This window comes from Theropithecus gelada, chromosome 11 (assembly GCF_003255815.1).
Source record: "Theropithecus gelada isolate Dixy chromosome 11, Tgel_1.0, whole genome shotgun sequence".
NCBI lineage: Eukaryota > Metazoa > Chordata > Mammalia > Primates > Cercopithecidae > Theropithecus > Theropithecus gelada.
This window is the reverse complement of record NC_037679.1, coordinates 15200199-15217159: the sequence shown is the minus strand read 5'-3', so window position 1 is coordinate 15217159 and position 16961 is coordinate 15200199. Positions and strand designations below refer to the sequence as shown.

Here is a 16961-nt window from a genome sequence, read left to right as displayed (position 1 = left end):
TTTTTTTTTTTTTTTTTTTTTTTTGTATTTCTTAATAGAGACGGGGTTTCACCGTGTTAGCCAGGATGGTCTCGATCTCCTGACCTCGTGATCCGCCCGTCTCGGCCTCCCAAAGTGCTGGGATTACAGGCTTGAGCCACCGCGCCCGGCCCAAAAAATTTTTTAAAATAAACAAATTAGCCGGGCATGGTGATGCGAGCCTGTGGTCCCAGCTACTCAGCAAGCAGAGGTGGGAAGATCGTTTGAGCCCAGGAGGTCAAGGCTGCACTGAGCCATGTTTGCACCATTGCACTCCAGCCTGGTTGACAGAGTGAGACCCTATCTCAAAAAAAAAAAAGAGGCCGGGCGCGGTGGCTCAAGCCTGTAATCCCAGCACTTTGGGAGGCCGAGGTGGGCGGATCACGAGGTCAGGAGATCGAGACCATCCTGGCTAACACGGTGAAACCCCGTCTCTACTAAAAAATACAAAAAAAACTAGCCGGGCGAGGTGGCAGGCGCCTGTAATCCCAGCTGCTCAGGAGGCTGAGGCAGGAGAATGGCGTAAACCCGAGAGGCGGAGCTTGCAGTGAGCTGAGATCCGGCCACTGCACTCCAGCCTGGGCGACAGAGCGAGACTTCGTCTCAAAAAAAAAAAAAAAAAAAGAATAAAAAGAAATAAAAGATAGGAATCTCAGAGAACTTAAGGTTTAATGGGAGACATCAAATGAATATACAATATGGAGACATCAGAAACAGTTAAGAAGGTTTAAAGTATCTGACAGGTTCACGTTAAGAGATTGCACATCGGCCGGGCATGGTGGCTCATGCCTACAATTCCAGCACTTTGGGAGGCTGAGGCAGGTGGATCACAAGGTCAGGAGATCGAGACCATCCTGGCTAACACAGTGAAACCCTGTCTCTACTAAAGAATAAAAAATACAAAAAATTAGTTTGGCATGCTGGTGCGCACCTGTAATCGCAGCTACTCAGGAGGCCGAGGCAGGAGAATTGCTTGAACCAGGTAGGCGGAGGTTGCGGTGAGATCACACCACTGTACTCCAGCCTGGCCGACAGAGTGAGACTCAGTCTCAAAAAAAAAAAAAAAAGAGAGATTGCACATCAAGTTTCTAAGTCCTGAGATCATAAAATAAAGCTAAAGTTCAGAGGCAAATGAATTGATCTGGAATAGCTTCCTAAGAACAGTGAGTTTTTAGTGAATTTTGAAGTAAGAAAAGAACTTGAGTTGACAAAAGGAACTGGAAGCATTTTCCAAAACAAGGTAATGGCAAGTTCAGAGCTTTGTAGCTGAAGTGAACTGGACCAGGTTAAAGTCATTGCAGTAAGAAACCATATGGGCACCCAGGAGACATAAAGGTCATGGGAATTTGCACGAAGTGGGGTGGGAAGGACAGAGGAGGCACAAGCGCAAGATGTAGATTTTGGGAACCTTCTGATTGAGAGGCAGGATCTTTCAGAAGAAGACAAAGCAGGGGTCAAGGCATTTGCCTTTGGGATCTGCTGAAAATTGGATAACAATACACAATTGGCACTGGCAGCTGGAGTATCAGAGGCAGCAGCTCCTGGCCGACAGACAAGCCTTCCACATGGAGCAGCTGAAGTATGCGGAGATGAGGGCTCGGCAGCAGCACTTCCAACAGATGCACCAACAGCAGCAGCAGCCACCGCCAGCCCTGCCCCCAGGCTCCCAGCCTATCCCCCCGACAGGGGCTGCTGGGCCACCCGCAGTCCATGGCTTGGCTGTGGCTCCAGCCTCTGTAGTCCCTGCTCCTGCTGGCAGTGGGGCCCCTCCAGGAAGCTTGGGCCCTTCTGAACAGATTGGGCAGGCAGGGTCAACTGCAGGGCCACAGCAGCAGCAACCAGCTGGAGCCCCCCAGCCTGGGGCAGTCCCACCAGGGGTTCCCCCCCCTGGACCCCATGGTAAGTGTCATGTTCCAGAACTTTTGTTGACTAGAAGAATCCAGGTGAATGTCCCAGTTCCCCTCAAAGGGAATATAAGATGAGTCTGGAGATGAGGTTAGCCTCAATTTCTATAGATGGGCCCATCTCTCTTAGGCCCCTAAACCAGCAGGAATCCTTCCCCAAACTCAAGAGCTTTGGAATTTTGTTCACTTACTCTAGTGTCAGAAAAAGGGAAGACAGAGCCAAGGAATGGCTAGATTATCCTTGTTTGTAAAAGTGAGTTATTCTTTGGGAGGCAGAGGCGGGTGGATCACGAGGTCAAGAGATCAAGACCATCCTGGCCAACATGGCAAAACCCCATCTCTACTAAAAATACAAAAATTAGCTGGGTATGGTGGCGGGCGCGTGTAGTACCAGCTACTCAGGAGGCTGAGGCAGGAGATTGCTTAAACCTGGGAGGTGGAGGTTGTAGTGAGCCAAGATCGTGCCACTGCACTCCAGCCTGGCAACAGAGTGAAACTCCGTCTAAAAGAAAAATAAAAAAGAAAAGGCGAGTTGTTAAGCAACATTTTATACCTAACTTTCTCCATCTCTCATCTTTATTCTTAGGCCCCTCACCGTTCCCCAACCAACAAACTCCTCCCTCAATGATGCCAGGGGCAGTGCCAGGCAGCGGGCACCCAGGCGTGGCGGGTAATGCTCCTTTGGGTTTGCCTTTTGGCATGCCGCCTCCTCCTCCTCCTCCTGCTCCATCCATCATCCCATTTGGTAGTCTAGCTGACTCCATCAGTATTAACCTCCCCCCTCCTCCTAACCTGCATGGGCATCACCACCATCTCCCATTCGCCCCGGGCACTCTCCCCCCACCTAACCTGCCTGTGTCCATGGCGAACCCTCTACATCCTAACCTGCCGGCGACCACCACCATGCCATCTTCCTTGCCTCTCGGGCCGGGGCTCGGATCCGCCGCAGCCCAAAGCCCTGCCATTGTGGCAGCTGTTCAGGGCAACCTCCTGCCCAGTGCCAGCCCACTGCCAGGTGAGAAGGGGCCAAGAGGGGAGAAGGGTGAGGGAGAGGGGTCCACATGGAGGGAGGGTGAGCGGGCAGGTGGGGGAAGAGGTCAGGTACTAGACTTTCCACAGTCTTTTTTGAACACTCTGGTAAAATTAGAATACAGGAGGAAAGGCCTCTCTGGCTGTCCTCCACCAGTCCCCAGCCTGGCAGCTGCCACCTTTGGGATGGTATTGGGGCCTTTCACTGGTGGGTCATGGAGCAATCCTGTGGCAGAGAGCATCTCAGTTGTAAACTTGAAAAGCAGCTGTTTGCATGATGATTGTCATCCCTTTGCTTATTCCTATCACGTTCAGATGCCCCATTTAGAGAGTCTCCTTTCTATCAGTTTTTCTCAGTATGAGGTAGAAGAGGGTATTGGGAACAGAAGTTGAACATTGTGGGTACCTCATTCATCCACCCAACCACTGCATGCCATGCCCGGTTCTGTCTGTATTGGTCTGGGTCTGGAGCCCTCTCTCCTGCGCACTCTAACTGATTCATCTTACTTTTCTCCACAGACCCAGGCACCCCCCTGCCTCCAGACCCCACAGCCCCGAGCCCAGGCACGGTCACCCCTGTGCCACCTCCACAGTGAGGAGCCAGCCAGACATCTCTCCCCCTCACCCCCTCTGGAGATCACGGTTCCAGGAACAGCCCTTCCCCCACCACTGGGACCCTCCCCAGCCTGGAGAGTTCATCACTACGTAAGGAAAGCTCCTTCCGCCCCTCCAAAGCCCTCACCATGCCTAACAGAGGCATGCATTTTTATATCAGATTATTCAAGGACTTCTGTTTAAAAGATGTTTCTAATGTCTGGGAGAGAGGATAGGATGGGAATGCTGCCCTAAAGGAAGGGCTGGTGAAAGGTGTTTATACAAGGTTCTATTAACCACTTCTAAGGGTACACCTCCCTCCAAACTACTGCATTTTCTATGGATTAAAAAAAAAAAAAAAAAGAGTAGATTTTAAAAAGCCACATTGGAGCTCCCTTCTACCCACTAAAAAATAACCAATTTTTACATTTTTTGAGGGGGAGTGAGTTTTAGGAAAGGGGAATTAAAATTCCAGGGAGAGCTCTGGGGATAGAACAGGGTGCAGATTCTGTCTCTCCCCAAGCCCCTTTTTAGTGACTGAGTCAAGGCCCCAGCTCCCCTAGCCCACCCTACACTGAGCTTATTCGAGTTTATTCGTACTAATGATCCCTCCTGCGGCTTCCTCATTGTTGCTGTTTTAGGCCACCCCAGCTCAGCCAGATTCCTTTCCCTCTGAATGTCAGTTTTGTTTTTAAAAGTCACCTGCTTAGTTGATGTCAGCGTATGTGTATTTGGTGGGGAAAACCTAATTTCGGGGATTTCTGTGGTAGGTAATAGAAGAAAGGGCAGTGGGGGCTGTTCTTCTTCCTTCCCTGGGCTGTATCCATGGACTCCTGGAAGGCGCAGAGAAGGGAGCTGTAAGAGGATGCGAAGTTTTAAAACCTGAAATTGTTTTTTAAAGCACTTAAGCACCTCCTTATTATGACTTGGTGGGTCACCCCTTAGCCTCCTCCCTCTCCCACCAAGACTGTGAGAACTTCAGCTGATAGCTGGGGGCTCCCCAGATGAGGATGCAGGGATTTGGGAGCAGTGGAAGAGGGTGCCCAACCTTGGGCTGGACCAACCCTTGGCTCGGAGCTCAACTCTGCTTCCTGCATTCCTGCTCCACGTCCCAGCTCCTCCCCTGTGACTGGAAGGCAGGTGTGCCTCCAGGCTCTGCACTGGTTCTTCTTGGTTCCTTCCACCAGGCCCTTTGTTCCTCATGTCCCCGTGTTTCTCTCCCTCTGCGTCTTAGCACCTTTCTTCTGTTCAAAGTTTTCTGTAAATTTTCTTTTTCTTTTTTTTCTTCTTTTTTTTTTTTTTTTTTTTTTTATAAATTAATTTGCTTTCAGTTCCATCTTGTGGGTGCATTCTGTGTTCTTCTTACCTGTGGCTGTCAGGCAGGGGGACTGGGATTGGAGCAGCTTTCCTGGAGTCCTTCACAGCGGCGTTTACGTTTAACTGGGCCGCAGAGACATTATGCAAGCCACAGGGCCTACAGACACTGCGCCTCCCCACAAAACACGAACAGCAGCACAGATGTCAAGACTATGTGCTGGTATAGGAGCAGAGGCTCTCACCTGCCCTAAAAGCTGTTTAAGACTTGGAAGGACATTCCCACAATAATGGAATTTTGTATCTTTATCCCTTCAGAAGTAGTGGTTTCACTCCTTCCCTTATTAGGGAGGAGGCAAGCGCCTTACCTCCTTTTGTTGTTATTGGCCCTTTGCCCTGCTGAGGTGATGGACAGGCTTAGGCAGTGCTAATAATGGCCTGGTTTTAGCTCCAATAAACACTCCACAGGCTTCCCCACAAAAGGCCTTACTGGGAGCTTGGGAGGGCGGGGGCCAGATTTAAGGGGCTGGAAGGCTAGGAGAAGACAGCCTGATATGGAATGGAACAGGGATGGCCAGCCTTGGTCCTACCAGGATCTTAGGTAGGACCAATCTAGGTAGGAGATTTCCTAATCTCCCAAGAGGTAGCTTGTGTAAGATGGATGAATGGGGCCAGCAGTTTTTAAATGAAGCCCAGACGGCTAGTACAGGGGCTTCCTTCCTCAGCTTTCCTCAACCCCTGCACCATTGACCTTGGACTCTGCCTCAGGGCAGAAATCATCACCACCTCACCTTCTTCCCCTTTACCCTGTTCAGGAAAGAAAGCAGAACCGAACCGAGGGCCCAGAGAGCAAGTTTATTTGGTGAATGCTGACGGCAAACATCATCCAAGAGACAAGATGGGAAAGGTGCTGAGACAAGAGAGCCTAGGGAAACTTCAGGCTAGATACAAAATTCACACAGGGAAAGGCACGGAGTCGGGAGACTGGGAGGGTCCTCAGCCATTCAGCACCATGCGGACGAGCTCTGTGGAAAGGAAAGGTGGAATGAGCCAGGGAACAGGGCTGTGGAGGGGTACACCAAGGGCCAGGGGACTACAAGACTGCAAAGGTAGCATAAGAGGGAACATGCCCACAGCAACCAACCCTGGGGTCAGTTTGCAGAGGAGCCACCTTGAGTCTGACCAGTTCTCCCTGCCCCTAGCTCCCCTCCCACCAGCTGTTAGTGCCCCACCCCACTCTGAGCAGCAAGAACACAGCAGAGGCAGAAAAGTTCTCAACTACACCTACAGCTACTGTCAGCCACTGGCGGGAGGAGAGGACAAGAGTTTTGGGTTAGGGTACCTCCAAGCTGCCCAGCGAGGGAAGGGGAAAGGACTGTTCAGCTATAGCAGCAGAATGGGGCAGGCAACCCATACCCCTCTATGCCAGCTACCCATGCTCCAGGGCCAGAAGGTCACCCTAAAGCAAGACTGGTATACAGGCTGGTGAGAGTTCCCAGACACCAGCACCCAGGGCCCTATAAGTAAAACCTCAGGGCCCATTCTAGAAGTAAGGAGGTACCTTCCCCCCAGGCTGTATTCCTCTATGAGGAATCCCTCCCCTCCCTAGTCAGCTCCATGCAGAAACATGCCAGGAGGAAGTCAGATGGTAGTAGGGTAAGGGCAGGGGATAAAGAGCACAGGTTGAGGAAAAAAGAAACACTGGGGAGATCAACTAGAGGAGAGGCTGGGAGGAGCCGTACCCGCCCCATGGGCCCGTCACCCCGACAGGATATGCCTCACAAACGCTGCAGGAAGGAAGAGACATTCATGGTGAAGACAAGACACAGACATGGGGTGAGGGGTCAGGCGGTGGGGACAGACATTCCATTATTTCACTTCTCATTCCTTCCCACCCTCTACAATACTACTCCTTCCTTTCCTGTTACACCCCCCTGACCTCCCACTCCTGGGCTGGGCTGGGCAGGGCCCTGCACCTTGCCTCCTGGCTCTTTTTGGAGCCCACGTCCAGGGATAGGGAAAGCCCCAAACACTATACTTGACCTGCCCCAAGTGGCTGCGAAAGCGCAGTTCACCCCTTACCTTCATAGTTGATACAACCATTGCTGTCCTCGTGCCCTGCCACCAGCATCTCTACTTCTTCCTCTGTCATCTTCTCACCTGCAGGGGGAAAGAAAGCATCTTTGGAATTGGGAGACAAGTGAGGTATTCAGGGTGGCATCTCAGCTCAAGGACAAGGACACGGAACCTTACCCAGTGTGACAAGAACATGCCGGATTTCAGCACCCATGACGGTGCCATTTCCTTCCTTGTCAAACACCCGAAGTCCTTCGACATAATCCTCATAGGTGCCCTGGTCCTTGTTCTTGGCCACTGTCTGCAGCATGGGCAGAAAGTGCTCAAAGTCCAGCACTTTCACGTTCATCTCTGCCATAAAGGAGGTGGAAGTGTCAGGCCAGAGAAGTAACACAAGTTCTCAGGACAGGGGATAATAGAGACCTCAACTGAACAGAGAGATGACTCCCTCCTAAGCAGGGAAATCCATGGGATTTGCTAATCCAGACTTTTGAGTTTGGGGCCCGGGGAAGCTCTTAGCTGAAGAACTGTGGGCCCATGACCACACTGAGGAGTTGTTCTTGAGGCCCCTCACCATCACTCTTGGGGTTCCCCAGGACCTTGAGCACCTCGGCGTTGGTAGGGTTCTGGCCCAGGGCCCTCATCACGTCCCCACACTGGCTGTACAGGATCTTGCCATCACCTGTTCGGTCAAACAGCTGGAAGGCCTCCTTGAACTCTGAGGATTCAGATGAATGTCAACACAGGATTTGAGGGTTAACCCAAACCCTACCTCAGAGCCTGCTGCCCATTCAACTTTGATCATGCTGAGGAAACCAGATATCTGCACCAAACTGTACACCGAAGTGTACTTAAGAGGGATCTATTTATCTTCCTCCCTCCCAACTCAGGTGTCCTATATAGAGCCTTCCTCCCCCTCTGACAGCCTGGTAACATACATTTACACACCCCCCTCTGCCTGCGGCAGACCTGCCAATCTCCACTGCTGCTACTACACTTCTCAGGGCAGGAATTCGCCACCGCCCAGTCTCAGTCCTGTCCTTATAAGGAAGTGAGAGCAGCAGCCTGGGACTAGGGTCATCCCAACCTGCCACTTCGCACCCCTCCAGTACAAAGAGAACTTCCAGAGGGTAGAGCTACAGTCATATCCTTAGCAAACTCCCCTGTCCTGTCCCCATCTGCACAGAATATCAGGTCACTGCTCTACAGTCTTCACAACTGCAAGCTGGGAGGTCAGGGGCAGTTATCACAGGAGGAGAAAAAAGACAGAAGTAGCTGATTAAGGGACAAAGGAGAGCAGGCAGCTTTATACACCCTCCCCAGACCCCACACACAGCAGGCATTAGGTGACCAAGTTTTTTCACATACCCACACCACCTAAAACTCACCCAGTGCTTGGGACTCAGATCTAGAGTGGAAGGGGAGGGAGGAAGAAAGTGAGAAAAGAAAATGGAGGATCCAAAAGAAGAGAAAATAATCCAGGGGGTAACCTCATAGGGGTGCTAAAGAGATGATAGATTAAGATTAGAGGATAGGTGCTGGGGGGCGGGTGTCCCTCTCCCTAAGGGTGACCTCGGTAGGGATCAGAGATAACCTACCTGCGGTCTGGTCTTCGGTGAAGTCACACTGCTCAGAGAAGAGGGAAGTGGTCAGCATCTGAACGCCAATCCCCCGAGTTTCTATCCCAGCCCCACAAACTCCTGTTTCAGGCTGCAGACTCGCTTCCCCGCAGGATAGGGCCTCAGGCTTTCCAACCCCACCTCCAACCTTTCGGGTCCTCAGGTTCCCTTTGCCTCCTACCCCTGCCTTCTCCTCGCCCCCCACCCGTCTCTTCCCACCTCTCGCCCCCAATCCTGCCCATCTCCCAGGACCTGGGCCCCACCATCTTGACTGCTCAGCTCTGCGGGACCTTTTCCTGCAGTAATGGCTCCGACTCTCGGCCCAACCCTAGTCTTAGTACGTCCCAATGACGTCACCCTCAGCGGACTCAGCCAATAGGAACCGTGACCTGGGTTTATGCAGATGATTGCTACATTAGTAATGACGTGGGCGGGGCCCGCTGTTCCTTTCTCCAGCCCTACCTGGGCACAGAACCGCTCGGGGATGGGAGCGGGGGGGCGGGTGGGGCACAATTAATCTGCGCCTCCCAACAGCAGGAACATTAGAGGACTGGAAGAGGAGAGAGCCTTCTTTTCCCGCCCTCTCCTCCTAGCACCCTCCCCGTCTCCGCTTGCTCCCCCAACCATGAAAAAAATAGTCTGAAACGAAGAGAGGAACCCAGTCTTTATTTTGAAACAATAGGTGGCCTCCTGGTGGCTGGAACGTGCTTCCGCCCGCGGGGCCCAGTGTCCGGACCCCACTGGATCTGTGGAAAAAAACGAAAGTTGCCAAGCGCTGGAGCCCGCGCAGCAACCGGACAGCAGAACGAACTGCGCTGCTTTTCTATGCTGGCTGAGAAGCGCGGGAGACTTGCCTCTTAAGGCGCGGTGAAGGGGTGGGAAGGCCCTACCTGTAGCACTCAGACGCTTAGGATGTGTTTCAAGAAGGCTGCAAAGAGAGGAGGCAAGAGGGGCTTCAGAAGCAGGCCTCTGGATAATACATCTGACTCTAGGTAATTCAGGGGTGCCCCCGCCCACACGCGGCAAGACGCCGGGCTCCCCTCCTCCCCCGGCCCCGCTCCTGCTTTTTTGGCCCCTCACCCTCGTAGTTGATGCAGCCGTTGCTGTCCTCATGTCCTGCCAGAACAGTCTCCACCTCCTCCTCAGTCATCTTCTCTCCTGAATCCCAGACACAACGTCTGAGTCCCTGCTTTCCCTCCTTCACTCACCCAGGCAACGCTTTTTTCCGAGACGTTGTTTCGCTCCTGTCACCCAGGCTGGAGTGCAGTGGAGCAATCTCGGCTCACTGCAACCTCCGCCTCCCGTGTTTAAGCGATTCTCCTGCCTCAGCCTCCCGAATAGCTGGGACTACAGGTTCACCGCTAATTTTTTGTATTTCTGGTAGAGATGAGGTTTCGCCATGTTGGGCAGGCTGCTCTCAAACTCTTGACCTCAGGTCATACACTTGCTTCAGCCTCCCAAAGTGCTGGGATTACAGGCATGAGCCACCGCCCCTGGCTTTTTCCATATATTTTTGTAAACAATAATATGAACATAACAATTGTAATTTTTTTTTTTTAGATAGGGTCTCCCTCTGTCACCCAGCTGGAATGCAGTGACATCATCATGGCTCACTGCAACTTCCACCTCCTGGGCTCCAGTGATTCACATCAGCCTTCGAAGTAGCTGGGACTACAAGTGTACACCACCATGCCTAGCTAATTTTTTAATTTTTTTGTAGAGACATGGTTTTGCCATGTTGCTCAGGCTGGTCTCAAACTCCTGAGCTCAAATGATCTGCCCACTTCTGCCTCCCAAAATGCTGAGATTACAGGTGTGAGCCACCACGCCTGGCCTTGTAATTTTTTTTTTTTTTTTTTTTTTTTTTGAGACGGGGTCTCGCTCTGTCACCCAGGCTGGAGTGCAGTGGCCGGATCTCAGCTCACTGCAAGCTCCGCCTCCCGGGTTCACGCCATTCTCCTGCCTCAGCCTCCCGAGTAGCTGGGACTACAGGCGCCCGCCACCTCGCCCGGCTAGTTTTTTGTATTTTTTAGTAGAGACGGGGTTTCACCGGGTTCGCCAGGATGGTCTCAATCTCCTGACCTTGTGATCCGCCCGTCTCGGCCTCCCAAAGTGCTGGGATTACAGGCTTGAGCCACCGCGCCCGGCCAATTTTTTTTTTTTTTAATAGAGAATCTCACTATGTTGCCCAGGCTGGTCTCGAACTCCTGGGCTCAAGTGATCCTCCTGCCTTGGCCCCCTGAAGTGCTAGGATTACAGGAGTGAGCCACTGCGCCCGGCCAGGCCACGCTGTTTTTTTTTTTTTTTTTTTTTTTTTTGAAACTGAGTCTTGCTCTATCGCCCAGGCTGGAGTGCAGTGGCACGGTCTCAGCTCACTGCAACCTCCACCTCCCGGGTTAAAGCGATTCTCCTGCCTTAGCCTCCCGAGAAGCTGGAATTACAGGCACCCACCATCATGCCCGGCTAATTTTTGTGTTTTTAGTAGAGATGAGGTTTCACCATGTTGGCCACGCTGGTCTTGGTCTCGAACTCCTGACCTCAAGTGATCTGCCTACCTCGGCTTCCCAAAGTGCTGGGATTACAGGCTTCAGCCACCGTGCCCGGCCTTTTTTTTTTTTTTTTGAGACAGAATCTTGCTCTGTCCCCCAGGCTGGAGTGCAGTGGTGTGATCTTGGCTCACTGCAACCTCAGACTCCCGGGTTCCAGCGATTCTTCTGCCTCAGCCTCCTGGGTAGCTGGGACTACAGGCACATGCCACCATGCCCACCTAATTTTTGTATTACTAATAGAGACGGGGTTTCACCCTGTTGGCCAGGCTGGTCTCGAACTCCTGAGCTCAGGTGATCTGCCCGCCTTGGCCTCCCAAAATGCTGGGATTAGAGGCGTGAGCCACCGCACCTGGCCAGGCCACACTCTTTAGAGTCTCCCACCCTGACGATTTCTCATAGCCTCAGTCCTCAAGGGAATCCTCCCTAATCATGGATGCCTCTTGCTTTCCATTTCACCCTAGTACTAGTGAAAGTATTGACTGACAAGGAAACAATTCCAGGAGGTTAAGAGACTTGTACCAGAACACACAACCCACACGTCTCTTCCAAAACGAAAATTCAGATTTCCTGCCTCATCCCTTTTCCCCTGTCCTCTGGAAGGCACTTTAGACTCTGGAAGAGCAAGTCCTTCAGATTCTACCCCCACAGCTCTGACCTTCTCAGTCTCCTGCCGACAACCTGCAGGATAGTAATCCTCCTGCTGGCTCTGCTTATCTGGCCAGTCTTTTTTCTGGCCCACCCCATTCCCCTCTCCACTCTAAAGTAGTTCTGGTCCCCCTTGCCTGCCTCACCGAGGGTGGTGAGAACATGTCTGAGCTCTGCTCCCATGACTTTGCCGTCCCCCTCCTTGTCAAACACACGAAGCCCCTCCAAGTAGTCCTCATATGTGCCTTGGTCCCGGTTCTTGGCCACTGCCTGGAGCATGGGCAGGAAAGTTTCAAAGTCCACACGCCGGGACTTCAGCTCTGGAGGTTGGAGAGAGATGAAGGAGAGGTCACTGTAGTATCACATAGGACCCGGCTCCCAACCCTACCACAATGCTTTCATCCTGTTCAGCATTTAGGATATTTTCCTGCTTCTGTGTTTGACAGTTTTTGAAGTCCTGAGATCCACCTCATTCTTTGTTACCAACATTCAACTTTTGAAAACTAAAAACCTGAATTGTTCCAAGGGTCCCCTCACCATCACTCTTGGGGTTCCCCAGGACCTTGAGCACCTCGGCGTTGGTGGGGTTCTGGCCCAGGGCCCTCATCACGTCCCCACACTGGCTGTACAGGATCTTGCCATCCCCCACTCGGTCAAACAGCTCGAAGGCCTCCTTGAACTCTAAGGTATAAGGAAGGGTCAGTGTAGACACTGACTAGGGGTTCCCATCACCCCCAGACAGAAGGGAATTTCAGAAACTATGTGAACAGAACAAGGGAGGAAAAGAGGACTAGTATGGGAGGTTTCAAGGTCGGGACTGGGGTTAGGGGAATAGAAAGAGAATCTGACCAGGGGATTGGGGACTGGACAGTGGGCTTAGACCAGCTTCTCCTCACCCTCCAGCTGGTCCTTGTTAAACTCGATCTGTGGAAGAAAAAAGCAGGTGGGGAGAGATGACAGTTTATTCAGTCCCTCTCCAGCACTCTTCCCAACCAACTGGCAGCCACTTCTGAGGAGGGGCCCAAAGGGACCAGGCTGGAAGCCCAACCACCTCAGTCCCATTCCCAGCTCTGGGACTTGGGAGAATCCCAAGAAGAGGAATTACAGTGGGGAGGGTTTCCTGGGAACAGGGTTAATCCCATGCCACCTGTTTCCCTCCCTCCATTGCCCTGAGCCCTGCATCCCTCACATAACTGGGGGCTGAACAAAGGCTAAATTTACCCCTGGCCCCCAGCTGTGATTGTCTAACAAGTCTGTCCTCTTCAGCCTCCCTTCCTGGAGTTCAGAGCTGCAGGCCTTTTGAGTTGAATCACCAGCCAGGGGCAGGCAACAGCTCTTTTCCCTTCACCTTGAAACTGTCCTCAGAACCCAGATGTTCCCCATCTAAGAGTCCCTGCCTCCAGCAGGGGGTAAGTGAGTGTGCATGTGCTGTACACACATGGTTATAGGTTAGAGGGAGAGAACAGCAAAGACAACAGCAGAGTCATAAGCCTGGATGCTTCCAAATGGGGGACTAAGGGAAAGCCCCAATCTCATTCCAGGGTTCATTGATTCCCTACCTTCTAGATACCCCCTAATCACCTAGGCTGTATCTCACCCTCAAACCACCCCCTCCAATTATCTTCACTTTCCAGAGACTCACCACTACTTTGGAGAGATCGATTGGAGGCTCCTGGGTTTTCTGAGGGGCCTGGGGGACAGCTGGCTCAGCTTTGCTCTTGGCTGGAGGAGCCCCTGCTGCTGCTGCTGCTGGCTTAGCAGCAGGTTTGGAGATGGAGGGCCCTGCTGGTTTCTTCACGGGAACATCCTTCTTGGGAGGCATGATGTCCGGTGGCCAAAGGACAGTGTGCGGATGGGGGCACCCATCTCTGTTTAAATAGCCAGGGAGTCTGGGATGTCAAGGGGCGGGGGCAGGGGCAGGGAGCCAGTTGGCTGTGGCGAGGATGAGGTAGAGGAGAGATATAACCGTCTGCCCTCACTCCCCTGGCCTCCTATGGTTCAGGACTCCTGCCCCAAGGTCTTCTTCCCTCTGTCCCCTCATCCCCAAAGGCTGTCCAGAAAAGAACAATGTTTCCTTTGGGGGCAGGGGAGGAAGCCAGGGACTGCCCAGAATGAGAGGTAGTTAACCTCCAGGGTGAGGATAGGATGCTTGCACTGAGATGGGGGTGGTGAGGCAAAGCAGGTGATCCAGCAGCTTTAGTCTTCTCGAAGGGTGGGGTGAGGGGTAGCAGTCAGGGAGGCTTTTGTGAACTGGAACAAGTTAAAGTGTGGTCTGGGAGCAATGACAAAAACAAGCAGCCCATCTGCCCAGCCCCTCCACTCCTTTCTGACCATGGCTTTGTAAAGAGCAGGGGTAGTTAACTCTACAGTCTAATAATCCCTAATACTTGTAGTTCCTGAGCCCGCACCCAGCCAAGAATTGAAACTCTTCACAGTATAAAGGAAGAATAGTCATAGAAACAGGAGTGTGACATCCCTCATTGTCTCCTAGTGCGCAGTGTTGTTTTAGGGGAAGGAGTGGGGGCAAAGATCAGGTTTAACATCTGCTACCCATTCTTCCATGGAAGGAACCTTCTTCCACAAGACCACTGTCATTCAACACAAACAAAAGGTAGGGCGCTTGCTGAACCTGTGGGGACCCTGTGGTGGCACCCGAGAAGGGCGGGCTCTGGGAGAAGGCTTAAATTCCCTAATCCAAGAGGATGTGGGCACTCCTATGGCCTCCATGAGTATTCATCCCACTACCAGGGGTATAATAAAAATCCCGACTCAGGGGCCAGGTCACAAACCTTGCGGGGGGCACTGGGAGAGAGTCCAAGTTGGGGGGTGTTTGGGAGTGAGGAGGGGTTGCGGCCTACTTTTGTTCTGGGGGAAATTAGGAAAGGATTTAGGTAGCATTCTGAGGAAGATAGCAGTGACTCCACTTAGGCCCCGGGGTTGATGCTGGGTCTCCCATTCGCAAAACAGTGTCTGAATCTCATTACTGCAAACTGTCCCATTTTTACAAAATACATCACACACAGACACACACACACACACACACACACTCTCACACACACCCCACTAAACCTTAAAGAAAGCAGCCCTCCTCAGCCCCCAAAAACTCACCCTGCGGGGTCCGCGTCTGTGGCTGGGGAGGGGGCGGTGCACAGCGCGGCCCCCCAGCCCTGAAGGGTTAATTCCGACGGCCGCGGAGCATGCCGGGAGTCGTAGTCCCCAGTGGGCTCACGGGATACGCCGCGCTCTAGATTGCAGCTGAGGCTAGGGCGGTGGCTTCCGGCCCATGGCGGCGTTTGGTGACTCAGTGTCCTTCCATGTCCCGGAACTGAAAGGCAATGAGCAATTTCCAATCCACCCCAACCCTAAAACCCTGCAGGGTCCCTAGGGTATCCCTCCTACTTAGCCCTGGCGGGCTCCTAGTCTCGGGAGGCGGTGGGGGCGGGGGGGAGCGGGGCAGGTGTTTTCCTGGACCTACTGCTGAAAGAACTCCGAACCAGGGGAAAGGTTGAGGCTGCAGCAGGCAGCGTGGAGGTCAGATAGCTGGAAGCACTTACGGCCCCAGGGAGAGCGGCTGCGCTCTTTTTCGCTTCCTCTTGCGGTTTGGTAGGGAAAAAAGAGGCCTCAGAGTAGTTTGTTTTTAATGAACTGGTTGCTGAAGTAAATGTTAAAATTTGCAATTAAGCCCAGTCACCTGCCCCAGCCTTCTGATCCAGGTTTCCATCCTGCGGCCGCATATGCGCTATCCTCCCCGGTCTTCATAGGTTCCTGAGCGGAGGGCTGGGCTTTCCAGACCTACTTTCTGAGACACTTATGGTCAGCATTGGAGTTTACTGGTTCCCCTAGGCGTTGATCAGAGGATGGGAACCAGCGCGGCCGGGCCCACCTTCATTCACTGGATCAGTAAATACACTCGCGGTGCACCTGGTGTTGGAGGCTGGGGCTGCACGGGCGTGTGAGGATTCGGTCAGAGCAGAAAACTCGGGCGAGGGCAGGGTGGTGAGGCACAGGTGAACTTTATGGACAGTAAGTAAGGTTCACTGGTTCGGGAAAGTTTATTGGAAAGGTAGAAATGAATTGTACGACAGAAATAACGATGATAGTAAGTTAGCAACCATTTCTGGAGGCCACCATAGATCTGGTACCGATGAAGGGGTTAAATTATCTCAGAGGGTGCTCAAGTGCAAGGGGTTCAGACGAGCCTGCTCATATTTGAATCCTGGTTCTACCAGGTGCTGGTTAGTGACCCTCAGCAGGTTTAGTTGTCTCTCCTAGGCCTCAGTTCCTCATCTGTAAAATAATGATAATGGTACCTACCTCATAGGGCTCTTAGGAGGATTCGAAGTGTTATTATTGGTAAAATAGGGCCGGGCTTGGTGGCTCACGCCTGTAATCCCAGCACTTTGGGAGGCGAGGCAGGCTGGTCACCTGAGGTCAGGAGTTCGAGACCAGCCTGGCCAACATGGTGAAACCCTGTCACTACTAAAAATACAAAAAAACCAAAAAAATAGCCGGGCGTGGTGGCAGGCACCTGTAACCTCAGCTACTTCGGAGGCTGAGGTAGGAGAATCACTTGAACCCGGGAGGTTGCAGTGAGCTGAGATTCCACCACTGCACTCCAGCCTGGGTGACAGAGTGAGACTCCATCTCAAAAAAAAAAAAAAAAAACAAACACAAAGTTTGTAAATTAGAATAGGCCTGGCACAGCGTAAGTGCTGTATAAGTGTTTGTTAAATAACTTTCCTTTAATCTTCCCAAGGCATGAGGTCGCTGATATTTTACCCATTTTTACATCAATGAAGTGAGGACCAATAGGTGTTGTGAAGAGACGGAGAGGAAGAAGGAATACATTTTTAAGTGGTTATAAGACTGGGAAAGGGCCACATTATGGATGCCATTTTGTGGCTTCTATCACTCTTGCAGACATTGGTTTCAAAGATATGGCCCTTGTAATTTTTTTTTCTTTCCTTTTCCCACTTTTGGCATTTTGCCAAGTATGAATGGTTATGGCATCAGCTGACTTTCTAGCATTTTCTTTTCTTTTTTTCTTTTTTTTTTTTTTGAGGCGGAATCTCACTGTGGCCCAGGCTGGAGTGCAGTGGTGTGATCTCAGCTCACTGCAAGGTCCGCCTCCTGGGTTCACGCCATTCTCCTGCCTCAGCCTCCCCAGTAGCTGGGACTACAGGCGCCCGCCAACACGCCGGGCTAATTTTTTT

General features: G+C 52.1%; 3 protein-coding genes and 1 long non-coding RNA gene across 17 annotated transcripts in view; 1 reads left to right on the top strand and 3 right to left on the bottom strand.

The window, feature by feature from the left end:
- The window catches only part of SMARCC2 (SWI/SNF related, matrix associated, actin dependent regulator of chromatin subfamily c member 2), a 28347-nt gene extending 23466 nt beyond the window's left edge, over window positions 1-4881 (top strand). For 2 of the 8 annotated variants that reach the window (XM_025402200.1, XM_025402199.1), the window contains exons 27-30: window positions 1536-1917; window positions 2509-2592; window positions 2872-2937; window positions 3471-4881. In XM_025402200.1, the coding sequence (XP_025257985.1) occupies window positions 1536-1917; window positions 2509-2592; window positions 2872-2937; window positions 3471-3547 (609 nt within the window). In that variant the 3' untranslated portion in view covers window positions 3548-4881. Of the gene's footprint in view, window positions 1-1535; window positions 1918-2508 lie in introns of all 8 variants that reach the window. The other 6 variants (XM_025402198.1, XM_025402197.1, XM_025402201.1 and 3 more) reach the window with 3 other exon arrangements.
- LOC112634594 lies at window positions 3740-5457 on the bottom strand. Its single transcript, XR_003121794.1, has 2 exons — window positions 4912-5457; window positions 3740-4378 (listed from the first exon to the last, which is right to left on the bottom strand). It is a non-coding gene; the product is annotated as an uncharacterized LOC112634594 (long non-coding RNA).
- Window positions 5458-5695: 238 nt separating this feature from the next.
- Window positions 5696-8961, bottom strand: MYL6 (myosin light chain 6). 3 transcript variants are annotated; one of them, XM_025402210.1, is made up of 7 exons: window positions 8818-8961; window positions 8534-8561; window positions 7510-7653; window positions 7113-7286; window positions 6942-7019; window positions 6602-6646; window positions 5697-5884 (listed from the first exon to the last, which is right to left on the bottom strand). In XM_025402210.1, the coding sequence occupies exons 1-6, from the start codon at window positions 8818-8820 to the stop codon at window positions 6618-6620; spliced, it is 456 nt and encodes a 151-aa protein (XP_025257995.1). In that variant the 5' UTR covers window positions 8821-8961; the 3' UTR covers window positions 5697-5884; window positions 6602-6617. The 3 variants fall into 3 exon arrangements, with proteins under 3 accessions (XP_025257996.1, XP_025257995.1, XP_025257997.1); XM_025402212.1 differs by having other exon boundaries at window positions 8807-8821; XM_025402211.1 differs by lacking the exon at window positions 6602-6646 and having other exon boundaries at window positions 5696-5884.
- Window positions 8962-9200: 239 nt separating this feature from the next.
- MYL6B (myosin light chain 6B) lies at window positions 9201-15470 on the bottom strand. 5 transcript variants are annotated; one of them, XM_025402209.1, is made up of 8 exons: window positions 14857-15470; window positions 13391-13616; window positions 12645-12672; window positions 12286-12429; window positions 11994-12068; window positions 9635-9712; window positions 9445-9482; window positions 9201-9300 (listed from the first exon to the last, which is right to left on the bottom strand). In XM_025402209.1, the coding sequence occupies exons 2-7, from the start codon at window positions 13568-13570 to the stop codon at window positions 9454-9456; spliced, it is 534 nt and encodes a 177-aa protein (XP_025257994.1). In that variant the 5' UTR covers window positions 13571-13616; window positions 14857-15470; the 3' UTR covers window positions 9201-9300; window positions 9445-9453. The 5 variants fall into 5 exon arrangements, with proteins under 5 accessions (XP_025257994.1, XP_025257990.1, XP_025257993.1 ...); XM_025402208.1 differs by having other exon boundaries at window positions 9202-9300; window positions 11895-12068; window positions 13391-13680; XM_025402207.1 differs by having other exon boundaries at window positions 9202-9300; window positions 11895-12068.
- Window positions 15471-16961: the final 1491 nt, after the last annotated feature.

Coding starts and splice junctions, on each gene's coding strand:
- MYL6 (XM_025402211.1), bottom strand. Junction 7,654..8,533: donor CACCGAAGACCAGACCGCAG/GTAGGTTATCTC, acceptor CTGAATCCTCAG/AGTTCAAGGAGGCCTTCCAG. Junction 5,885..6,941: donor TGGTTGTATCAACTATGAAG/GTAAGGGGTGAA, acceptor TCCTTTCCACAG/AGCTCGTCCGCATGGTGCTG.
- MYL6B (XM_025402205.1), bottom strand. CDS start 13,570: ATGCCTCCCAAGAAGGATGTTCCCGTGAAGAAACCAGCAGGGCCCTCC. Junction 12,430..12,644: donor TAACAAGGACCAGCTGGAGG/GTGAGGAGAAGC, acceptor CTTATACCTTAG/AGTTCAAGGAGGCCTTCGAG. Junction 9,713..11,894: donor ACATGTTCTCACCACCCTCG/GTGAGGCAGGCA, acceptor TCTGGGATTCAG/GAGAGAAGATGACTGAGGAG.